The 19,615-nt window shown below is 41.5% G+C and overlaps 2 protein-coding genes across 2 annotated transcripts; one reads left to right on the forward strand and one right to left on the reverse strand.

The window, feature by feature from the left end:
- Window positions 1-9,274: 9,274 nt before the first annotated feature.
- On the forward strand, window positions 9,275-13,729 carry ldha (lactate dehydrogenase A4). Its single transcript, XM_072435486.1, has 8 exons — window positions 9,275-9,366; window positions 10,758-10,883; window positions 11,395-11,512; window positions 11,596-11,769; window positions 11,845-12,018; window positions 12,101-12,218; window positions 12,553-12,676; window positions 12,753-13,729. The coding sequence occupies exons 2-8, from the start codon at window positions 10,758-10,760 to the stop codon at window positions 12,915-12,917; spliced, it is 999 nt and encodes a 332-aa protein (XP_072291587.1). The 5' UTR covers window positions 9,275-9,366; the 3' UTR covers window positions 12,918-13,729.
- Window positions 13,730-13,843: 114 nt separating this feature from the next.
- Window positions 13,844-19,021, reverse strand: tsg101a (tumor susceptibility 101a). Its single transcript, XM_072435480.1, has 10 exons — window positions 18,685-19,021; window positions 18,329-18,416; window positions 18,201-18,266; window positions 17,641-17,804; window positions 17,449-17,575; window positions 16,998-17,055; window positions 15,885-15,979; window positions 15,004-15,206; window positions 14,692-14,931; window positions 13,844-14,616 (listed from the first exon to the last, which is right to left on the reverse strand). The coding sequence occupies exons 1-10, from the start codon at window positions 18,724-18,726 to the stop codon at window positions 14,527-14,529; spliced, it is 1,173 nt and encodes a 390-aa protein (XP_072291581.1). The 5' UTR covers window positions 18,727-19,021; the 3' UTR covers window positions 13,844-14,526.
- Between the last annotated feature and the right edge of the window lie 594 nt (window positions 19,022-19,615).

The raw sequence follows: 19,615 nt of genomic DNA on the forward strand, positions 1-19,615 counted from the left end.
TGTTCATGTGGTTCAGTATGAAAGAATCGAGGTCACGTTTCCTCTGGCGATGTCAAAATCTTAACAGCCTGCATGAATTATTGATTCGACACATTTTTCTAATGAAACCTGTTTTGTGTATTCTCACTTTTTGTATGTATTCTCACTTTTTGTAATGACTAATATGAGTCATTTGTGCTCATAAAACTGTTTTACTGTTAGCCAGATCCCCCAAACTGAATAAATAGAGTAGTTTACTGATGTTTGAAGATCTACATTAGGCCTTCTATGCTACCCTATGATCTCCTGACAATAGATCTGTAAAATTTGACATCATTGTCCTCATCTAAACAAGTGAGAAAGCCCATCAAAGATCTGAAATTGGGCATAACCAGGAAGATCGTCTATTGCGCGAAGACAACTGCTCAGTCTCGTCGACAGGTGGCGGTGTTGTGCAATGTGCTGTGCGTGACTTGACCTTATCTCATGAATCTGATGAACGCGAGCGCTCTTCCGTCTGTGGACATAGTTTTATGACAAAGAAGCCGGTTTTTTTTCTTGTCGAACCGCAAGGTAAGCGAGCGCAGGTGATAAATGTCTCGGCCCGATGTGTGAGATGTCTGTCTGCGCGTGCGTGGCGTAACATGCACGTTTGACATGTATTTACGATCCAAACACAAAAGATGATTTAACAAAAGAGTTGATTGTTAAGTGATAAAACATCCCCACGTGCTTTACGTTGTGTCGAGAATATTTTTGAGTGACTTATTTGCAGATTATTGATGATTGGTTTCGTGGTAAACCAGGAACAGGAAGTAGGTCTATAGTATAGCCTCCATTCAACAAGCCAAAAATGGCTGTTTGTCCTTGTATCCATAGGCAACACACTTTAAAACAGAATCTCTCAAAGTTGGATTAATTTGGTCTTATTTTAACTCTAAATATTTGTGTTATATTTATTTTGGGAACACAAATACTTTCAGTGTAATGTGTGATTTAGTGTGTAGCAGCTGGTTTTACTGTATTAACCCAGAAAAGAATGAAAGATAAAGAGGTGGATTACATTACATTAGATTTGTGGTTCCTTAACTGTGGTAATAACCCATGGGGGTATGGAAAAAGTAATTTGCCATATTGTCAGGCTTTTTTATTGTATTGATCCTCCCTGGCTAGACTAAATGCTTTAAATTGGAAGCATGTATGTATCTTGCTGTTCTCCTGTATCTCCTGCTGTTCTAGTGTGCATTGCGACACTAGAATTTCCCCATTGTTAAGATAAGATAAGATAAGATAATCCTTTATTGTCCCACATGGGGAAATTTCATTGGTGCAACGCAGGCAGATACAGAGGTAGATACAAGAAGAACAGATCACTTATAGGAAGTCTGATAAACACTTTCAGTAGAAGATCTCCTATAAATAAAAACTCCCATAGACAAATAAATACATAAATACCATTGCATGTGATCCCGACAGTAATTGCACATGAATATGTGTCACGACAGCACATGAATTTCACAGTAATTGCACATGAATTCCAACAGCAATTGCACATACGACAGAATTGCACATCAGTATTAGGTTAGGTCAGTATTGCGACGGGATAAAGTGACGATCTCCGGGTAAGACGACTGTTCTCCGCAGTTTCATGAGTTCCTCCTTTGTGTAAACGCGGTACGGCGCCGGCCGGGGGGCGGGGCCGGAGCCGGGGGGCGGAGCCAAGACACATCGCAACGACACGACGAAAACACTCAATCCAGCCGAATAAAGTCAAAACAAGTTAATTTAAAGCGATTCCAGTGCGTGTCCCGATCGTTCGTGAAGTTCCTCTTTCATATAAACGTGTATATAAACGTGTATATAAACGTGTACCGACGACACGCCGTACTTTAGCGCGGCCGGAGGGCGCGGGGGGGGGGGCTGGTGGGCTCGCTCGGAGCTAGCTCACGTCACAACAACACAACGAACGCAACGAAAAACGCTCAAATCCAGCCGAAAAAAGTCAAAAACAGTTGAATTAAAAAACTATTCCAGCGCGTGTCCCTATCGTACAGTAAAATAGAAAAAAATATACTAACTATATTTACAAAATATAGGAGATAAAGCACAATAAGTGTGAGAAAGAAGAGAGAGCGTTTACACCGGGCTGCCAGCTGTACCAGCGCCTTATGTTACGTTGGACAAATAAAGGCTATTTTGTCCTATCTCTACTTACTATAAAATGCATTGTTAGATATTGTGTCAAATCAAATCAAATCAATTTATTTTTGTAAGGCCCAAAATCACAACAACAGTTGCCTCTGAGGGCCACAGGGAGAAATGAATCAACAATGTCTGTGGTGGCGATGAAGTCAGACAATGTCTGTGGTGGCGAGGGACGATGTCCCAGGGTCCTCTGTCCTTAGACTCTCCTTCTCGGCCAGGAAAAACTACAAAAAAAACCTCTTTGGGAAAAAAGCGTAGAAACCTGGAGGAGTTCCAGTGAAGGAGAGATCCGACTCTCACAGACGGACAAACGGACACGAGGAGACTGGAGCTGGACCCACTCTTCAGGCAGATGAGGGACCGTCGGAGGCGAGCTGGGCCCACTCCTCAGGCAGATGAGGGACCGTCGGGGGCGAGCTGGACCCACTCCTCAGGCAGATGAGGGACCGTCGGAGGCGAGCTGGACCCACTCTTCAGGCAGATAAGGGACCGTCGGAGGCGAGCTGGACCCACTCCTCAGGCAGATGAGGGACCGTCCACACAGGGCAGGGACCACTTCACCAGGGGAGGGGCATCTGGGTCCACAGGTCCTCAGGAGTGAGAGAAAGAAAAGAAGGCGGTAAACAGTTTGCAAGTGGAATCAAAAAATAAATATTGTTTGATAGCATAAGTAGTCAGAAGAAGAAGAGGATAGTGCTCAAGCTGGCATACTTCCCCCAGCATAGTTACTCCTAGGGCAGCGTAGCTGAAGCTGTGGGTTTATGTTTCTGTTCCTAACTACTCTGACCATAAGCGATTTCGAAGAGGAACGTTTTAAGCCTGGACTTAAATGAAGAGACTGTGTCAGCATATTTAACATGGACAGGAGCTGATTCCATAACACAGGAGCTTGGTAGCTAAACGCTCTACCTCCTACTGTACTTTTAGAGACTCTTGGCACCACCAGAAGGCCGGCATTCTGAGAGCGAAGAGCTCTGTTTGGATGATTTGGTTCTATAGCATCTTTGAGGTAGGATGGGGCCATGTCATTTATGGCTTTGTAGGTCAAGAGTAGAATTTTGAATTTGATTCTAGACTCGACGGGGAGCCAGTGAAGAGACTTCAGCACTGGCGTAATGTGCTCTCTTCTTTTTGTTCCTGTTAGTAATCTTGCTGCTGCATTTTGAACCAGTTGAAAGCTTTTTATGGAGCTTTTAGGACACGCTGCCTAGTCTAATCTAGTCGTTACAAATGCATGGATAAGTTTTTCGGCATCACTTTTAGGAAGAATTCTTCTGATTTTGGCTATATTGCGCAAATGGAAATAGGCTGTTTTACAAGCTTGATTTATATGAGCTTTAAATGAGCGCTCCTGGTCAAATAAGACTCCAAGGTTTCTTACAGTAGAACTGGAGGCTACACTGACATTGTCCAGTGTGGCTATCTGCTCAGATAGAGAGTCTCGTAGATGCTTAGGGCCAAGCACAATGACCTCGGTTTTTTCAGGGTTAAGAAGCAGGTAGTTTAGTGTCATCCAGGTTTTTATCTCCTTCACACAAGTACTAAGTCTGTCTACTTGATCGCTCTGATCAGGTTTCATTGATAAATACAGCTGAGTGTCGTCTGCATAGCAGTGGAAGTTAATGCCATGCTTTCTGATAATGTTGCCTAATGGTAGCATATAAAGAGTAAACAGAATTGGACCGAGTACCGAACCCTGTGGCACACCGTAAATTACTTTAGAGCATGGTGAGGAGCTCTTGTTTACATTAACAAATTGGAACCTATCAGATAGATAGGATTTAAACCAGCTGAGGGCTGTTCCTCCAACACCTACATCACATTCTAACCTCTGCAGTAGAATGTTGTGGTCAATGGTGTCAAACGCTGCGCTGAGGTCCAACAGGACCAGGATTGAGACCAGTCCATCGCCAGCGGCTAATAACAAATCATTTGTGACTTTAACTTGTACAGTTTCAGCGCTGTGGTGGGCTCTGAACCCTGACTGGAAAACTTCAAATAAGTTATTGTCCTGCAGGTGGCGACAAAGCTGTTTTACTACAACTTTTTCAAGGATTTTAGAGACGAAGGGAAGATTTGAAATAGGTCTGTAGTTTACCAATAGGTCGGGATCTAGATTAGGCTTTTTCAGAAGAGGTTTAATGACTGCATGTTTGAAGGACTGTGGAACATAGCCACTTTGGAGTGAAGTATTTATTATATTAAGAATAGGGTCTATAATTAGGGGAATTGTGTGCAGCTGCTTTCATGTCTTTTCTGGTGCCAGACAAGGGGAGCGTGACTCAAGGGGAACTCTATATACAGATTGGGAACTGCTGCATTAGCCAAGACCACTGGATTCCATTTCTGTATAAGAACACAATTGGTGATCACATTTCAGTAAAGCTTCCTTTGTAATTCTGCTTGTTTTGTAGACATGCATTGTCTCCGTTGTTTCTAATGCTAACATCTTGATTGATGTCACAATAGGCCATGTGGTGGTCTGCCGGGGTAAATGAGGCGAGCTCTGGAGCGATTTGCTTAACTAAAACCTCCATGTGGGCACTTTTAATATGGTAACGTTTTCCTTCATTTCATGCCGTGCTAAGGTTTTTTAAATTATTATTTTCTTGCCTTTTATTCAGCCTATAGTTGTTCAGTCATGGGTTTGTTAATCTAGTTTTGTCCCCCCCCAAAAAACTTCTCCTTTCTCCTCTTTATAATGAGCCTATTCTCTGAAACTAGTGCGCTTATTAGCTTTTACCCTTTTTTGACACTGTTTCTGCTAAATAACATCTAAACTCGAATCATACAGTGGATCCACTAAGCTGTGTCACACTTCCAGGAGGCGCAGGAGAAGCTGTGCACAATGGGACAGTTAGTACATATGCTACTTAGCCTAATTTACATTTTAGTGCCTTTAGGCAGAATTAGCTGAACCTTTTAAACTTAATTTGAGATGTTTGAAGAAATGTTAATGTCTTTATTGTATTTTTGGGTACATCAGTGCACTATTACAATATAGTTGATGCTCAACTCGATAATAACGCTCCCTCAGTCTTTGATGTTGCTTTTAATGGCGGCTGGCAGCCAACTGCAAAGGTGCCTTTACCGCCAACTTCTTTAGACTTTAGACTTTATGCTTCTTCTTTGGTGTTTTATTGCGGTTGGTATCCAAGTTACAATACCCCCATTTAGACTTTTCTGATTATGTGTTTTATTTATACTGATGGGTCTAAAGATCCCGAGAGTGGGCAAACAAGTGCTGCCTTTTTAGAGGTCAAGAAGAGGAACAGATCATCTCTCTGTCTTCACCACGGAACTCATACCGATACGATTAGCGATGAATGGGCTAAATCTAACTTCGTCGCCGCATTGTGGGAGCCTTTAGACTTTATTCTTTAGACGACTTCTTCGGTGTTTTATGGCGGTTGGTGGTCATAAACGCCACCCACTAGACTTAAGTATTCTTTAGACATTAGTGTTTGTAATGTATGTATTCATTGTAGCAGTTATAAGTATGGCACATGTTGATCAGAGCTTGATGCCAGGACTGTGTTTGGGAACTTTTGATGGCTCATTCCTAAAGAAAATGTTTACCAAATTCCAGCTTGTTTGGGTAAACGCCCAACAAAATTGTAATAGTAGGTGTTAAACACCTTCAAATTTCAGAATAATGGCAATGTGTCATTGCAATAACATTTGGAGTTTTTTGTCATCACTGTAAAAGAATAAGACATGGTGGTGGTCTTTTAAATCAGTAAACCAAACTGAGGTTTGTGCAAATTTAAAGGACTTTTTTTGAATGACTAAATTTGTTGCGTTACATTCAAAAGGTCAAATGTAAAACGTGGTGGACAAATTTTGTGGCTCGGCCACACACAATCCATAATACTTAAAGGTTGAATGGACGATTTTTTGGCCCAAATCTGAGTCTTATTTCCTAGTGGCGTGAACTGTCGATTAGTCCTGCGCCGGTCCAGCTGGCAGCCCGGTGCAACGCTCCGCTCTTTTTTCACACTTTTTTCACACTTATGTGCTTTATCTTTTGTATTTTGTAAATATTTTTTCTACTTTAGTTGTACGATCGGGACACGCGCTGGAATCGCTTAATTCAACTTGTTTCGACTTTGTTCTGCTGGATTATTGAGTGTTTTTCGTTGTGTCGTCGTGATGTGCGCTAGCTCTGAGCTAGCCCCCCCCGCCCCACCGCGCTCCTCGGCCACAGCCGCCGTATGGATCGGCGCTGGTGCGTTTATACAAAGGAGGAACTCATGAAACTGCGGAAAACCATCGTCTTACCCGGAGATCGTCACGTTATCCCGGCGGACATCCTAATTTTTCCCCTCCATCCCTTGTTGGGAAATGGGAGGTTTTGTCTATAGGAGTTTTTGTTTATAAGAGTTCTTCTATTGAGAGTGTTTTTTAAACTTCCTATATTCTGTTATCTGTCCTTTTCCTCTGTATCTACTGTGTTGTATCAATGAAATTTCCCCATGTGTGGACAATAAAGGATTATCTTATCTTATCATCATCTGCGTATCAATCATAAAACGCACCTACCGCTCACCTGCAGCCTCGTGCGGATCGTCCCCATGAGCAGCACGTTTCCGCGTGTCTAAGCGCATTGATCTATCATAATATAGTTCCCTCAGTGTACGGGACAAAATGATGACGAGAGATGCGATGCGATCCATCGCGCTAATAAACAAACGCACGTGTGTGTTGTATCAGTCCGCACGGGGAGTGCGCATGTGCACTTCCGCCTGCGTTCTCAAATCGCCGAAAAATCGTCCATTGCGCCTTTAATATAATATTTTTTCATATAACTTTTTATGCCCCCTGCCATTTTCACCAAATGTAAGCTTGGTTAGGCTATTGGCCAGGTATGTATTTGCTAGATCCATTCCAAATCAACCATTATATTATATACTTTGTTACAATTAAATGTTGTATAATTAATGTATTTTGGACAAACTATGTTTTTAATACTCTTTTTTTTTTTTGTGTGTGGGACATTACAATTGAAAGAGGATGGAAAACATGCATGGCAACATCACAAATTATGCTCTAGTTCTTTCTCAACATTTTTTAGAAGCTAGGGGCATTGCAGGATTTGCATCGGTTGAGTGAGAGTTGGCCTAGAGTGTTTGAAGAGGCCAGATGGTCAGATGGTCAGCAGCAGGTAAGCTGGGCAGCACACACCGTGTAAAGAGACACTGCAGCTGGGCCTATTCTGAACTATTGTCTGTTTAGTGAAAGAAACAACACAGATCTTTTGGGGAGTGCTGAGGATTAGTGGGTGAGGGGCGTCCTTCTCCATGTCAAACCCTGGATCTGACAGAACAGTTAGATTTTCAGGATGCTGCTTTGGTGCTAGTATTTTTAAGTTAGCTTAGAAATATATAGATATATATATACATTTATGTCTTCTTGAAGAACATATATCATCTAATAGACCATACAATATTTGCGATTAAGCTAAAAGGAAGTTAATAGGCTATATTTATATTTATTAATTTTCAAAGTTTAGATCCATAAACAAATAATAAAATATATAGTAGCCAACTAAGATGTGCTACTTTTATCACCTTGTGTTTGACAACATTTTTAATAAGCTAATGTGGCCTACATTCTGTATTTTATTTGGTAATGTTATAGCCTAAACTCTTGACAAAGAATTACGCTTTTATTTCTGACTGTCCCACTTTTCAACAACGAACAGGCTTATTAAGTCGGTTCGTTTGTACCGTACATTCAAACGGGAGCGGCTGCCCAAAGGGGAACTTTTGGAACATTCTTACACACCTAAACCAGGCTTTTAGGCTTGGAATGATGTCTTCCTCCATTCGAGGAAAAGCAGCTCTGAAACCCATTTTGAAAAGGCATACAGACCTTTTCTTGTAGACACTGACTGTGAACTCTGCGACTCTGTGTGTGTATTGTAGCGTGTGTGTGGTTGTCTGCTGTTGTGAGTGTTGTTTTTTGAACCAATGCCATTTGCTTGTGATGCCAGTTTCGAAGTGAATGCGCTTTACCGATATTAGTCCTAGCTTAAAGGTGCACCTGCTAGATACGCTTAACGCCACACATTTAAACATGACGAAATAAACAGCACCTTTCAGCAAAGTCTGAAAACATATTGTGGTAGACACCTGATGAAGAGAGGGGATGTGCGTCTTGTTGCATCAGGTTGTAACAAAGCCCCGCCCTAGTCCCACACTGCAGTAACAATGTACTCGGGAGATGCCATTCTGGGTGGGGTGTGCTATTATTGCACATGCCACAAAATAATGGTAATAATAACAATAATATTAATTATAAGCAATGTGCGGTTGCCGCCATGTAATTGTATAAAACTGCCGTTAGGTGGAGCCACAGACTTGGGTTAAAGGGTTATATAACTATCATTTTATCCAACGTGACTCATCTCCTCGCGTAAAATGGCACCCTCTTCCAATGTATGTCACGGAATTTCCTATACGTGTGTTAAAATCAGAATCACTGCGACTAAAATCTTACATTTGCGCGAAAACTGAGGCGGCCGGGTTTCATTCTTCTCCCCCTCGACAGACGTCCGTTAGATCTTTATTACTCACAGTGCGCAATTCGGAAATGAGAGGAAAATCCCTTCCGCACGTACGTTGTAAAATGTGACCCGTCATTGCCCGTCGAATAACGCATCAACTAAACCGACTATTATAGGTGTATTCGTTTATTCCCCCAGGTTTACATCATAAACATGCCGCAGAAACACGCGCACGGAGAAAGCGCGCAGTATTTGCACGATCGCTGATGGAAGTGACGCCTTATTTGGACCCTAGAATAAACCAGAATAAACCAGAATAAAGATCTTATGCCGTTATCCTTGTTTTTTTAGCGCGTCATTATGATGCTTGGGACCGGGGAGTGCATGATGCCGCTTGCCCGCGCGTCTCCAGCCGCCGGCAGGATGCTGCTTGACCCCGGTCCCCGCGCGCGCGTCACCGCCGCCGCTGCGGGTTGGTGGACGTGACACGGAGCACGCGCCGCCTCTCTCCAGCTCATTGCGCGCCTGTGACGTAGGCGGCGGAGGCAGGGCCGTGGTTAAATAGGGCTCCGCTCCCCACGCGCGGCTGCACTCTGCGGACTCTGCTGCGCGGTCCAGACCAGACGCTCACATTCCACTCGCTATTTAAAGAAGGAACCCACCAGATTGTCAGGGTAAGAAGGCGTCTTTGTCTTTCCCCCAGTTTACGGTGTTGCCCACGTTACCGCGATCCGTTTGTGCGTGTTTTTTCTCCCATGGTTTGCGCGTTCTTGGATGGAATGGGATGTGGCTGGATGCGTCTGCGGAATGGACTGATTTGAGGTGGCGTAAAAATGGTGGAAACGGGATGCCGGCCAAAGCGCGTGAGGGCGGGCCGTTTTGTTGGCAGGAAATTAAATAACCAAGAGTTGACATCCTTATGAAATAGAATAGAGTTGTATTGACGATGATGAACCATTTTATTCTGTATTATGGACTATGGCCTGGTTTTATGTGGTGTTTTCTGCCTGGATGTGCTGATGTAACAAGTGCAGCTTCGTGGCCTGTTTGATCCACTTGCTCTGGTGATGGTGCTTGAACTGCCTGAACTGCAATGGCAGAATTTGATACTGTGTGGGCACGGTGCAGCTCTGGTGGTGGCTCATCTGGGGTCAGATTTCAGATGTCTGCTTAATACCACTGGCTCACAGGGGCAGACTGGTTTCAAGGTCCTGCAGGAGCCACTCATTAAATCCTGAAACTATTGATTGAGTTTCAGTTATTATATCGACTTCAATAGGTTCAATATAGGACAATATTTTTGATCATCAGTATTATATTGTGTGTTCATTTTCTGTGGACCATTGGATACATGTTATTAGGTTTGCACATTAACATTCCTCATGATTGATCTGATCTGAATATTATCGTAATATTTTCAATAGTAATGTGTTGTGGCAGGCCTACTACAGTGAAAGAACATTGTGTTCATTATTTGGCACATCACCTCAGGAAGTCTGTCTAGTGCCCTGTCTAGGCGTGCCCTAATCTAGTGCACGCTTTAAGTTGACTTGTAGGAGAGGGATAATTGGATAAGGGGATGTGTAGGTAAGACTGGCCTGGTCAACATATTCTCATATTGAGGTAATATCCTTTTTGAGAGTAAGATTTGTTGCAGCTTGTGGTCAGCTCCACTGCGACAGGACCAGCTGTAACAATGACGTAACAGCAGGGAGCCAGGAGGGACCGTCTGCTGTGCCAAGAAGCAGAAATAGTGGTACATCACAGGGAGTAGTTGAAATGGACAACCCCAAAATGGCGCTATAGAGAACAAACTGTCCTAGAATAGCTTTAAGGAAATCACATGACAGGAAGCTAGAGGTTACACCAAGGTCGGTGTCTATTGTGTAGTAATGATGAAACGCAGGGAAATTCTGACTGTACATTGTGTGTCAGCTTTGTGAAGTTTTCCCCCACTTGCTGTTGAGAAGTCTTCACCAACCCCCCCCCCCCCCCCCCCCCCCCCTCTCTCTCTCTCGTCTGTGACCCTCTCTTTCTCTTACACCTGCCGCCTTTTATCACGCAGATGTCCACCAAGGAGAAGCTCATCAGCCATGTGTCCAAGGAGGAAGCCGTTGGCAGCAGGAACAAAGTGACAGTTGTGGGCGTTGGCATGGTGGGAATGGCCTCCGCTATCAGCATTCTGCTCAAGGTGGGTGAGAGCCAATGGCGCCATGTTCCTAAAAGTGACCGCGAAGAGAGATCTGCGCTAAAATGATTGCCAGTGTGATTCAAGAGAGCACTTCATGAACCAGCATTGCAAACGTGTTGACTCTCATAAGATTATCTAGTCAGTATTAAGTAAATGTTTGCACTTGTATTTTCTCATTGCACCTTCTTTGCATATAATATAGTTAGTTATGCTCTGCTCTTTTCTTACATACATAAAACTCAGCTACATTTTCCTCATCAAATCTTTATTATTATACGTATTTCTCTTTATTATTTTCCTTTATTACAATGTATCATAAGATATTTCTAGCAACGTGCTCAAAATGGTCTTTTTGAATTTGTAACCATGACAAAGCATATCTACAAGCCCTTCCCCTTTGGGTCGAACTGTCAAAACTATGCAAGAAATAAATACTCCAGACTGTAAACAATTACTACAAAATGATAAAGACCAACTGCCTCTTAATGATTGAATATTGTTTGTTTATCAGGATCTGTGCGATGAGCTGGCCCTGGTTGATGTAATGGAGGACAAACTCAAGGGTGAGGTCATGGACTTGCAGCATGGCTCCCTCTTCCTGAAGACCCACAAAATTGTGGCTGACAAAGGTGGGAATAGGAGGAAAGATTGAATCATGTGGTTTAGTCTATTAAGGCGCATTTGAGTTACATTTGTTGTGTTTTAACAACAGACTACAGTGTGACCGCTAACTCCAAAGTGGTGGTAGTTACCGCTGGAGCCCGTCAACAAGAGGGAGAGAGCCGTCTGAATCTGGTGCAGCGCAACGTCAACATCTTTAAGTTCATCATCCCAAACATTGTCAAGTACAGCCCTAACTGCATCCTCATGGTGGTCTCCAACCCAGGTTTGAAAGACATGAACTTAAGTCGTGTTACGATCTCGGAGAATAGACGAATCATTCAGTGTTTCCTGTTATTAGTTGACATCCTGACTTATGTGGCGTGGAAGTTGAGTGGCTTCCCCCGCAACCGCGTCATTGGGTCTGGAACAAACCTGGACTCTGCTCGTTTCCGCCACCTCATGGCAGAGAAGCTTCACCTGCACCCGTCTAGCTGCCATGGCTGGATCGTTGGAGAGCACGGAGACTCCAGTGGTATGCATCGCTGTTAAATGGTATTATTTAAGCACTCAGGGTCATGTAATAGGTTTGTAATAGGTTTGTATTTTGTTCTTAGTGCCCGTCTGGAGCGGCGTTAATGTGGCTGGAGTGTCACTTCAATCACTGAATCCAAATATGGGAGGAGAAGCTGACAGTGAGAACTGGAAAGAAGTTCACAAACTGGTAGTTGATGGGTGAGTGCAGTGTTTGTTTTAAACAGCAATTGTATAGCATTTATGAAATGTATCCAGATCTGTGAAGGTTTTAACAATAAAAATGGCACCATATAAGGCAAGTACAACAGACCCCATAGTAGCAGACCAACCCCTGTGAGGAATGTGATATTGCTTTGTCAAGACTGGCAGACTGCCACATCACATGGTTTCACCGGCTGACCCCTGCTGACAATATTGTGCACAAAGCCATTAATCTTCTCTAATTCTTAATGTTATTATCATTAGTCTGTTAGTGTATTATACAGGACAGTGGCAAGGATGTGTTTAAGACATATTTATGCCTGACCCACAGAGCGTATGAAGTCATCAAGCTGAAGGGCTACACCTCCTGGGCTATTGGTCTGTCTGTGGCTGACCTGGTGGAAAGCATCGTAAAGAATATGCACAAAGTGCAACCCGTGTCCACCCTCGTCCAGGTAAATATATGTTGTTTATTATTCTCTGATATTTCTTATGCTATAAACCAACACTCACACTGTCTTTCTCCATCAGGGCATGCATGGAATCAATGAGGAAGTCTTCCTGAGCGTACCCTGTGTCCTGGGTAACAGTGGCTTGACTGATGTGATCAATATGACCCTGAAGCCCGCTGAGGAGCAGCAGCTGAGGAAGAGTGCCGAGACTCTGTGGGGAGTACAGAAAGAGCTTACTCTGTGAGAGGACTTCTACTGGCCACAGATCACTCCTACATATACTAAAAGTGACCATGCAACAGCTGCAATAGACCAGAATTATCAAAAGGTGTCTAGTACTTATAAACGTTTCTCAGTTCATGTCATTAATTTCATGTCCCTATTAGCACATTTTTCCTTCCAAGACTGAAATTAACTCAACGTAAAACATTATTGTGTACTGTATTTGTATGTTACTGTATGTCACTGTACTGTTTATACTGCTGCACTCCCTGCTTCTAGATTGTATTTTTGTGTATGTGGTTGTTGCCAGTTGGTCATTTCCATTGTTAATCTCTGTTTTATTTTTATCCACCACAAAATGGTGACATTCCATTCTCTGTGAGAAAGGTGTCCTCTGCACTCAATCATAAAACCGCTGCATATCACTGGGCCAGTCCTTGTGATGCTGAAAGTATGGAAGGTCATCAAGAAGTTCTACTTTTAGTAAACCTTAAGTGCACTGATACAGCTATACTACCATACATACAAATTATTTAACTCGATAGTGTAAAACGCAGAGATAAGAGATTCAATCGGAAAGACTCAGCTCAGATAATCTTGAGATGGTTAACAATCTGAAAAGGTGTTGTCTGTGCACCATAAACACCCCAGAGTTAAGGTACAAATTCAGGTAAAATGTCGCTGATGGTGATGGTATTTATTTGTTTATACTGAGCTCTATGTTTTGATGTTGCATTAGAATTCTATTTTAATCAGATCCGAGTACCTGTGGTGGCAGCTGTACATCCAACGTTTATTTTGCTGTGACATCAAATAAATGCCAGAATTACAGGACCTGCCTTTGTCTCTTTGTGTTTGTTTGGGAGCAGCTGACTCAGCCCAGTGCAGCGGCTCGTGCTGGACAGACCAAACACTGTCGTACAGAACTAATGCATGAAAACGAACAACAATTTACGACAGAGACTTTATTTGATTGACATTAATGTAGAGAAATATAAATGTTTCGTATGGGTGTCAGAAAGTAATAAACAGATGCTCTATAATACAATTCAAAGTGCATTTAGTAAAAGGCTAATTCAAACCAGTCCATAAAATATCGTCTGGATTAATACAATAGTTAAAACGTGTACCATCACAGATCCCAGAGATTCAAAGACAGACACCATGGAAAAGAAATGAAACATTAAAAGTAGAAGCACACAAAATAAATGTTTCTTTCAGCAGATGTACACATAATCTTGCAAAATATTTATGGGTGCGAGTAAAAAGTAATTACAAGTTTTCTAGCGATAATGTGTTTCGGGCCATAAGCAGTCATTGTACGGTTTTCCATATGACGTAAAAACATCCTTGGATACTGTACATGCCTGATAAAATGTATGACTTCAGCTTTTGTCTGTGAGGTGTCGTTCCAGCTTTAATGTGATCCCACAGCAAACACCTTTTTTGCTGTGGGATCACAACAAAGAGTAAAACACCAACACCAAAAAATACCAGCGTGTACGATAAAACATCTCTACGTCTATTTACTACAAAAGGAAACAAATGACATTGTTATGGTTGAAGTATATAAAATTTCCAAATACAGAGAAGGACAGGAGAAAAAGAAAAAATATTTTTGTCAGTGTGGGTCAATAAAGGTCACTGAGGCCCGCCGTCTTTCTAGCTTTCTGCATAAGGGCACGGAGCTGGAACTGCTTTCTGGAAAGAAGTCGAACGTGCTGCAAGAGAGAAGACAAATAATAAGCAACGTTTGGGGATAGTCTGAACTATAAAGTTGGGAAAAGATAATGCACCTTGAGGAAAACCTCCAAGTCTATGACGCCCCTGCGCAGCGCCTCTCCCAGGTAGAAAATGGTGTCTTCAATGGCGTTTTCTTCAGCGTAGAGGTTCAGGATTTGCTTGTAGAGTGGAGCAGTGGGCACTATAACATCATCAATGTCATTGTTTTCTGACTGATTCTCCATCTTCTCTAAGGCCTCCGTCAGCTCCTCATCCTTTCTCTTCAGTAGCTCAATGTTTCGGTCCACTTCAGACTGGAGAAATAATGACAATGACATAAACAAAGACACACAAGAAAAGTTCAATATTTCAAACAACATGCGTACCACTTCCTGGTCAAGTCTTGAGACCATTTCTTCAAGTTTTTGATGGCCCTTTTTTAGATCCTCCTCTGTTCTTTTCAAAGCATCTAGTTCAGCCTGGGCTCTGTCCATTTCCTCCTTCATCCTCCAGCGAAGCTTATCACTCACAGCAGAGATCAGAGATGCCCGAATGGTGTCCTCCCCAATTGTGCCATCTCTGTTTGGGCCTGTAGACAAATTAAATGTAAAGTAAGAGCATTTAATAATCTAAGATTGTTTATAAGATGTTATTAGTGATTCTGAATTGCATATCATACCACTATTTTTTTTTTTTTCCCTTTACAAAATAATAACCGTCCAAAAAATGCCACGCCAGTGTGTAAATGTACACACTATCATGTACCCTACATTCTAAACTTTGAGAACAAAGTTTTATATATCAAATATCAAATTTAGCCCAGATTTAAATAGAACATTAACAAATGCCATGATGTGTGGTTCTTTGTGTGTGACTGTAACAACACTAAATATAGGACAGAGCTGGGTGTACAGAGAGCCCTACACCCGTCTCCCCTTTGGCCTTTATGCACCCCACTCTTGTTACACCAATGACCTTTAATTTGCTCTTCAGAACACCAAAGTCATACAGGGGTTCATAATGTTGCACTGAAAAGATCAGCACTTGGGACGGGTCATCTAAAGAGCAACAGATTTAAGAAAGGTGTGGCATCATGTGACTTACATAACCTTTATTACCATAATAAATACGGGTGGGATTGAATTTAGAAACGTCTTTATATCAACTATTGTGTAGCCACGGGAATGGTTGCATGTTTATAAAAGGTGTAATATGAACTAACCCTTAAGCTTCAGTATAAAAAACTTGCATAACACATTATACATACCAACGGTTGAGACTGGGGTCTGAGAGGGGTAATGTCCTTGGCCAGCAGAGGCTGGATATGAGTTTCCTCCTGGATACTGGTAGCCCGGATAGCCTCTACAAAGAAAGAGATTACAAAATTAACACTAATATTTTTTTCGTCTTTTTTATTAGACAATTATATGCTCTTTTTGATATATTTTGCTACTATTATTATTCATTGTTTCATGTTGCACCTAGGGATGTCACGATATGAAATTTTAGATTATTATGAGGAGAAATATCGCAATTTTATGAATATTTACAATTATCATCAAAGAGAAAGGAAACATTAATATTTGATTTTTTATGTTTAAACTTGCAAATACTCCTGTGAGAGGAAATTCACATTTGTTTTTTAACAATTAACCTGCCTACCATTTACTACAGCAGATATTCTCCTCTGCCCTCTCTCTCCTTCTTTGAGCCTTTGTGTTCCATGGCTTTCAGCTCAAGCTGAGCAGCTGCTTTGCGCTCCAGAGCCATCAGCGGTTCCTCTCGCTCTGCCTTGTGTAAACTCATGAAGCAGCGACATAAAACAACTGTACTCGTGCTGACTGTAGCCCGCTTGACTCTCACTAGTGTGGACCTCCGTGTGTAACGGGCCGGTTGTTCAGTGTGCCACAGATATGACTACGATAGGCAATCATTATAAACAAGACAGGGCTTAGGGCGACACACACGTGTGTGCGCACGCTGCCCATAACTAGTGTAGACCCCCGTGTGTATCTGACCAGTCGTTCAGAGCGTTTAACCAGTCTTGTGGACACGGTGGGCTCCGTTCGACACACACGTGTGCATGCCTCGCGTTGCGCCTGGAGACATTTCTGCGGGATACGGCAGGTTCAAATAACCTATATAATGATGGTAAATGACAAACCAGTTAATATTGACATCCCTTGTTGCATCTTCCTAGGTTGTGAATTCTATTCACTGAAGATGGCAATAAACCCCTTTCTGATTTTGATTATCATCCATACCTGCTGTAAATGTTGCAAAACCAGTGGTTGAGAAACTCTTTGTCACCACCAGTATCTAAAGACCACAGGTAAATATCCCATTGTGTGCGTATTAAAGGCTTTGACAAACATCTTACCCTGGGCTGGGATTTGGGCCGTAAGGAGAGACGGCAGGCATTCCAGGCATGTAAGAAGCTAAGGTCAAGAGAATAAAAGTCTACTGTTAGATAGGAGCAATTTTGCAACAATTACAAAGCTTTGTGGCTTATAACCTATAGTGTTAGCACCATCTAGTGTTGAGGTCGAGATACATAATTATATATAGTTATATAGTTCCTTAACATTTTAAACTGCCTAAGATATCTTGGTTATACATGGTTAAATCCCTTGATGGAGAGAATCTCACAACATTAAAATCATTTTCAAAGAAATTACATTTAGCAATTTAACCCTTATAACTGACAAAAAATACCATATGACAGACATTCTGAAGCATTATTTTTATGAAAGAGGAGCAAACTAGACTGCATTATTCTTCAAGAATTTGATACGAGTTTCTGAGATAAGCTCATCTTTTGTTGAACTCACGGTTAGGAGGTCCAGCTGCTTGAAAGGCCTGGTATGGCGCCTGTGTGGTGGGACGTGAAAACACTGGGGGTTCCTCTCCAAACACCACAATCATCACCTGGATCAGGCCATAGAGGTCTGACTGAGGCTGGAGACACAGTACAAGTCAATTTCCTCATCCTCAGTATATAAACAGTAAATATGACTACTTACATGCTTCCATTCATGAAGGTAAGGCAGATAGATCTTGCCATTGGCATCAATGTGTTTTCCAGTTTTAATCATCATTGCACTTGTAGGTTTGACAAAGCAAATGGGAGGGTTGTAGGGGTATGTGTCTAGCAACCATAAGCACACTGGGATGTTGTAGACATTACCTACAGGAAAAGAGACAGTCAAAGGGAAAATTAAATTGTTGCACTAAATCACAAATTAAATCAATGCATACTAATAGAAAATAGAGATGGTAGAGATTTTTTTTTAAAAATGATTTGGTCAATTAACCAAAGAGTTCCAGTATAATTGTAAGAACAAAACATAAAAGGTAAATCTAAATAAAGTGTTTTAGACACGTTGGCGGTGAGATAGACATATTGTATGTTACTTGGACATGCTCTATAAATATTTGACTAGTCGTAAAATTGTGAGATATCTTCTAATTTTAAATCATGTATGATATCAGTCACAGAGTTGCCCATGACGTTCTCAAGGCAATAAAGTGCTCTCTTATCTAACCAGATGGCCATTAAAAAAACAATGGAAACTTGCATTACCTCTGTAACTCACAGGAACTGTTCCAGTCAAACTCATCAAATCTCTCGATGAACCATCATTGAACACTACAAAGCAAGAAAACAAGTTAATTTACAAAGCAAAACAGTTGCAATATTGTGTTTCTTACCATATGCATCCATTAATGGCTTTAGGTCTTTGTAATTGGTGATGACATTAATAATCTCCCGAACAGTTAAGTCTCTGTATTTATATTGCTGGAACGGAGAAAGAATAACATTTTAATGCAAATATAATTACGTCAAAATAATGCAAATGAATGTATTACAACAGAAAAGGGTAAATATTATTAGCAGATGTTACATAACGTCACGATATTAGTGTGGTAACATGATCAAATAATGCTCTTGAACAATTGTATTATTGTTTATCCAGGAAATAACTCGTTCTTTTGTGTTTCCAAAACTGAGGAAATGTTAGCCTGGTTTGTCACACCCCCGCCATGATTGAACTCCTAAAGCTTACCTTAAGCATTTTCTTCAGGGAGCCCTCGTTGACAACAGCCATGGTTCAGAATCGGTGTGTGTTATTTGTGAGAAAATTCCGAAGTTAAGAGTTCACTGAATTAGCTGACTGGCACAAGCTAAGGCTAACTAGCAGTAAGATAGCTGATGCTAGGCTAACGTACGCTAGCCCAGCTTTGGGCTCGGCAACAGTGCGGGGTTGTTGTGTGTATTTATGACCACTTCGTTGTAAATAGACAGTTGTATCAAATGTAATTAGATAAAGTCCAAGCACACGATCCGCGAAAAATGTCCAATCGTCAACAACAGGAGCTTCCGGCTTATTTTGACGGCGTCCGGTGAACTGTTACGTCACATCCGGCACAGTTCTGAAAGCGCAGCTGATGCGCTTTGATCAGGCTTTGATGTACACGCTTGTCTTTTTGCTTTATTTGTCTTGATGCTGTTTAGATGTGTTTGAGGAGAAGGAGCACGATTTCCTTTTCTCCCTTTCTCTCTCTCTTCCCTCTTTCTCTCTCTCCTTTTTTTTTTTTTTTTTTTCCTTTTTGGAATATAGCGTAACACACAACAATAGCTAGCTTTTTTCACTTAATTTTATTTTATTTATATTTTATCATATTAACATTTTATTATCTTATTTTTATCTTTTTATTTTTATCTATTTTATTTTATTTCCCCCCTCCATTCCATATTATACGACGAGTTTTTGTTAATAAGAGTTTTTTTGTTTTTGTTCATAAGAGTTCTATTAAGAGTGTGTTTTTGAAACTTCCTATAATCTGTCCTTTCCTCCTGTTTCTACTGCGTTGTAACAACGGAATTTCCCCTTGTGTGGACATGAAAGGATTATCTTATCTTATCTTATCTTATCTTAATAAGATAAATTGAGTTCCTACTAAATAATTAGAAATGATAGTAGCATTATTACCTTT

This window comes from Eucyclogobius newberryi, unplaced genomic scaffold, assembly GCF_026437365.1.
Source record: "Eucyclogobius newberryi isolate DKJ021-1_F unplaced genomic scaffold, fEucNew1.0.hap1 SCAF_7, whole genome shotgun sequence".
NCBI classification, from domain to species: Eukaryota; Metazoa; Chordata; class Actinopteri; order Gobiiformes; family Gobiidae; genus Eucyclogobius; species Eucyclogobius newberryi.